General features: G+C 41.8%; 1 protein-coding gene across 1 annotated transcript; it reads right to left on the reverse strand.

The window, feature by feature from the left end:
* Positions 1-386: 386 nt before the first annotated feature.
* LOC138125859 (uncharacterized) lies at positions 387-3,045 on the reverse strand. The gene is made up of 2 exons (XM_069041406.1): positions 2,967-3,045; positions 387-1,189 (listed from the first exon to the last, which is right to left on the reverse strand). The coding sequence occupies exons 1-2, from the start codon at positions 3,043-3,045 to the stop codon at positions 387-389; spliced, it is 882 nt and encodes a 293-aa protein (XP_068897507.1).
* Between the last annotated feature and the right edge of the window lie 1,833 nt (positions 3,046-4,878).

A 4,878-nucleotide genomic window follows, 5' to 3' on the forward strand; every position in this document is an offset into this window, starting at 1 on the left:
AGATAATAATTCTTATAAACACTCAACATTTATACAATCAGTAGTAATATAACGAGTGACATGGACATTGCCGATTAAAATTCAGGAGAAATATAATCCGCACATGTCCATGTCAAGAGTTGTATTTTACATAAGAATTTAACAAACCAGAACCACAGACATTTACGAAACGGTATTTATTAACATTAACATATGTATTTATAACATTACGTATTGGCAGTACCATCTATTTGGTTCCATTTTTGCAATTTTTATAATGACAAATTTAAACTCTCAAAAGCGAATTTGTTGATTTGGTGACAATTGAAGAGTTTTTTTTAAATTAATTTTATTGCCACAGCTACGAGGGCCATACAGCAATATTACATTAGCATAGTTATAGTGCGTTATAGGTTATTTATAAGTTTTATACTCCTGAGGAAGGACTTCAATTTGAACCAGTCTTCGAAAAGCATAGAGCAGTTTCCACAGTTCACTTGGCATGCCTTGCGGGAGTTGATCAGGGCCGGGCAATCACGTAGAATGTGTGTAATAGTCAAATCAGACTGTTGGCAGAATATGCATAGGGGTCTATCCTCCTGGTTGAGGAGGTATGAGTGCGTTAGAGGTGTATGTCCCAACCGCAATCGCGATAGAATTACTTGAGACCTCCGATCCAGAGGAAGGTGAAGATCTTGATTAACAGAGGGTGTTATCCGATGCAGATGCGAGGAATCCAAGTCCCATTGGGATGGCCAGGTGTTTATTACGGCTGATTTGATGATAGATTTCCAGTCGGTGGAAAGACCATAGTTTATTTCCGGTAATGCAGCGTCCAAAGCGGCCGATTTAGCTAGGTCGTCCGCTCTCCCGTTGCCTGTAATACCCACATGAGAAGGCGTGTACATAAACATAGGCTCCTTATTCAACAGGAGGGCTGTTTTACGTTCTTCGGCAATCTTCTGCACTAGGGGATTGGTGGAGTAACGATGTTGTATCGCCTGGAGTGCACTAAGGGAATCACTGCATATAATGAAGTTACCGTCAACATGTCTCAGTGCCAGCTGTACGGCTTCTAACAGGCCTGCTAGTTCCGCACAGAAAATACTACCATAAGGTGGTAACTTTATCTTGAGTTCCCGTGTAGACGTGTGGACAGCAGCTCCCAGTGCGCCGCTTATTTTAGATCCGTCTGTGTACAAGAACGTTGCTGTTGGGTATTTAGAACGTAGTCTGCAGAATTCTTGACTTATGATACTTGGGTTGATAACGCTTTTACTATAGGTGGCCAGGTCAAACAGTATTTTTGGGGATGGTATGCTCCATGGTGGGATTCTAAGTTCTGGTTTATAAAAAGATGGCGGGAATGAAAGTGAATGTCTTTGGAGAAACAAGTGAATGTGTTCGGCTATAGGCATAAAGGAGAGTTTTGTGTGTTTAGGGACTGTTTCCAAGGGTGGATAGAGCAAACTGTGGTTAGGATGAGATGGCTGGGAGTAGATTTGCGCGGCATAGTTAAGAGTCAGTTGTTCGAATCTCAGTTGTAGCGGCATTTCGCGTGAGAGAACATACAAGCTGTCGCTTGGTGTGGTGCGGTAAGCGCTTAGAATGATCCTTAGAGCAGCTCTCTGAAGAACCTCAATTGGCTCCCTCGTAGTCTTACTGCAGGCACCATAGGCAATTAATCCGTATTCAAGTCTTGATCTAACTAAGCTTTTGTAAACCGATAAAAGGATGCCTGTATCTGCACCCCATGAAAGCGAATACAGCGAATACTTTTTCTATTGCCTGATTATAGAGAGTTAAGGTTGGTGTGTAATCTGTCCTTCTCTTACTGAAAACTATATATTTTGTCTTTTCTGAGGAGAAGTGAAAACCCGTAGAATGTGACCAGGCTTCAAGATTGCGCAAAGTATCCTGTAGCTCTTCTTCGAGGGTTTCTAAATTCTTTCCTGTTGCGAAGACAACAAGATCGTCTGCATATATCGCAGAAAGACTTGGAAATGAGATCTGCTGTTGTATAGAGTTTAACGCTATGAGGAAAAGAGTCGGGCTTAACACTGATCCTTGAGGGCAGCCGTTTTCTGGCGTTCTTTCGCTGGATGTGCATCCATTTGTCCTCACAGTGAACATTCGATTCTTTAAAAAGTTACTAATAAAATAATGAATATGTCCTTGGAGACCCCAGGAGCTCAATGTCTTCAAAACACCGTGTTGCCAGGTCATGTCAAAAGCCTTTTCTAAGTCGAAAAAAAGGCAAAGAGCCTTTTGATTTAAGTTAAAAGCTTCGCGAAGTTTGGACTCCAGAAATATAATGTTGTCCATTGTTGATCTTTGCTTCCGAAACCCATTTTGTGTGTTCGCCAATAAATGGTTGGTTTCCAAAAACCACAACAGTCGCTGATTTATCATTTTTTCAACTACTTTACAAGCATTGCAGGTCAAGGAGATCGGACGATATGAATCTAGAGACGATGACTGCTTATTTGGCTTCTTTAACGGTAAAACGACGGCCCTCGACCATAGGGCAGGAAACGAACGCCTGGTCCACATCAGATTTACCAACTCTAGGAAGTGCTGCTTGGTTCGCCGTGCCATATTTTGCAGAAATGCCAGGGGGATGTCGTCAGGACCAGGACATGTGCGGCGCGAGTTCTCAAGGGCGTTCTCAAGTTCGTCCAAAGTAAATCTGTCATTAATAGGTTGATCGTTGGCGTCCTCAACATCTAATGTTTCTTCCTCAGCGGTGTCTTTAATAGTAAGAAATTGTTGGCTGTAGTGTCTGGTACTTGAGGAGTTTTCGAACTTTGTAGCTAACGCTTCGGCTGTAGCCTCATTTGAGAGAAAAGCTTGATTCTGTCCATCTATTAGAGTTATATTTGGGTTTGAGTTGCCTCCTTTTATTCTTCTAACCTTGCTCCAGACTTCTGTAATGGGAGTTGTTGATGTAATCGAAGCCACATAATTTTGCCAGAATAACTTCTTACTCTGTTTTATAACATAGCGCTTGTTTGCCCGAGCTTTCTTGAAGCTGATCACATTCTGCATGTTGGGATTTCGCCTCATCTTATGGAAAGCTCTTCTACACATCTTTATTGCCTCTTCGCACTTACTACTCCACCAGGGCACTGGTTGTTTTGAAAGCTCTCGATTTGACGTCTTTCCAATGTGCGTGTAGGCCGCTTGTAGTATTGCGCTGTTAAACGATTCAGTGAGATGTCTACGTCCAGTTCTTGATTTAACGGCTCTAGTAGTCTGTCTGCTTCATTTGCAAAGTCATCCCACTTTGCAGATTTTATTTTCCATTTTGGCGATATGCGTAAGGCGTGATGCATCTTTGAACACTGTAATGTTATCTTTATTGGGTAGTGGTCACTTCCATGTAAATACGTATCTGTTTCCCATATGCAGTCAGTAGCTATAGTGGGGCTACTGAACGTGAGATCTATGGCAGAAAAAGTTCCGTCTACAGCATTAAACCTGGTGTTGGATCCGGTGTTTAGTAGTACCAGGTTTTCGTTCTCCGTTAACCGCCTTAAGAGCTCGCCTCTATTGTCCGTTCTTTTGGATCCCCAGATTTCATTATGGGCATTGAAATCTCCTAAGAGTATGTAAGGCTTCGGTAAGGCGGCCAGTAGATTGCCTATTTGTTCTAAGTTGACCACAGAATTTGATGGTAAATAAAAGTTGCATATTGTAAGATTATGCGTTAGTAGTTTTATCGAAACTGCAACTACTTCTAGGTCCGTTGTAACGGGAAAGGGAACGCAATGGACATCTTCTTTTACATAAACTGCAACACCACCCCAAGCTCTGCTTGCATTTGTCCTGTTTTTATAAAAGACGTTGTAAGATTTTAGGTTGTGTATTTTCCGATCTGTGAAATGGGTTTCTTGGAGACACAAAACTGCCGGCCGCTCTTTGGACATAAGAAGCTGTAGATTTTCTAAGTCAGTAAAGTATCCGTTGAGATTCCATTGAATAATTGACGTAGTATTTTGTTGTGAAGCGAAGATTATTGAAATATAGGTGGGTCGGCTAATTGTCCGAGTATTTGCTAGTCTGAGAACAGTCTGTTAGATCTGCCTCTGTATCCGATAGTTCCGTCAAACTTGCTTTCCTGTTTGTGATTTGTTTTTCGATACGATTTATATATTTGGTGCAGCGCTGTTTCATGCTTTTGTCGTCAAAATATGCGTGAAGTTGTCTTAAGAGTTGGATAAAATGCTCAATATTGGTGGTGCATTGTGCAACTAGTTTTAACGGATCTTGACATCCCGATGCATTTTCGAAGAAATGGGTGACCTGATGGTAGGTGATTGGCGTAGGGGGTGTTATGTTTTCCAGGAATACCTTTATTGGGGCCAATTTGTTGATATCAAGACCTGAGTTGCTCGTTTTTGCTCTTTTGGGCTTTCTCTTTATTCTAGTCGCTGGTTCTTTGAAGGTAGGTTCAACAGGGGTTTGGGAAAAACATGCATTATTTTCCTCTGATGCAGTAGATGCGAGTGTTTCCGCGGGCCTTTTTTTGTCTTATACCAGTGGTTAGATCCTTAGAATGGGGTTCTATTTGGTCTTGGTTTAGTTTGGTTTGGTGTTGTATTGCGTGTATTTTCCGGGGGGTATTCAGGACAGTTTGCAGCAGTGTGCCCCTGTAATTTGCAGCGGAAGCAGGTTAAGTCGTCGGTCAGAAATATTCTGTAATTGGTGTCGTCGTATTTAATTACGATTGAAGAGGGCAGCTCTCCACCTTCGAGGGGTTGTATAAAAATTTGTCGTCGAAAGCTCAGTATGTGTGAGAATTCATCTCCCGGGATTCCCGCTCGTAGAAAAGTCATAGGTGAAAGAAGTTTGAGACCTAAACCCTTGAGGGTATTAATTAAAACATCGTGTGGTATT

This window comes from Tenebrio molitor, chromosome 3, assembly GCF_963966145.1.
Source record: "Tenebrio molitor chromosome 3, icTenMoli1.1, whole genome shotgun sequence".
Taxonomy (NCBI): Eukaryota; Metazoa; Arthropoda; class Insecta; order Coleoptera; family Tenebrionidae; genus Tenebrio; species Tenebrio molitor.

Coding starts and splice junctions, on each gene's coding strand:
- LOC138125859 (XM_069041406.1), bottom strand. CDS start 3,045: ATGAGGCGAAATCCCAACATGCAGAATGTGATCAGCTTCAAGAAAGCT. Junction 1,190..2,966: donor GCGCTATGTTATAAAACAGA/GTAAGAAGTTAT, acceptor AATACCCAACAG/CAACGTTCTTGTACACAGAC.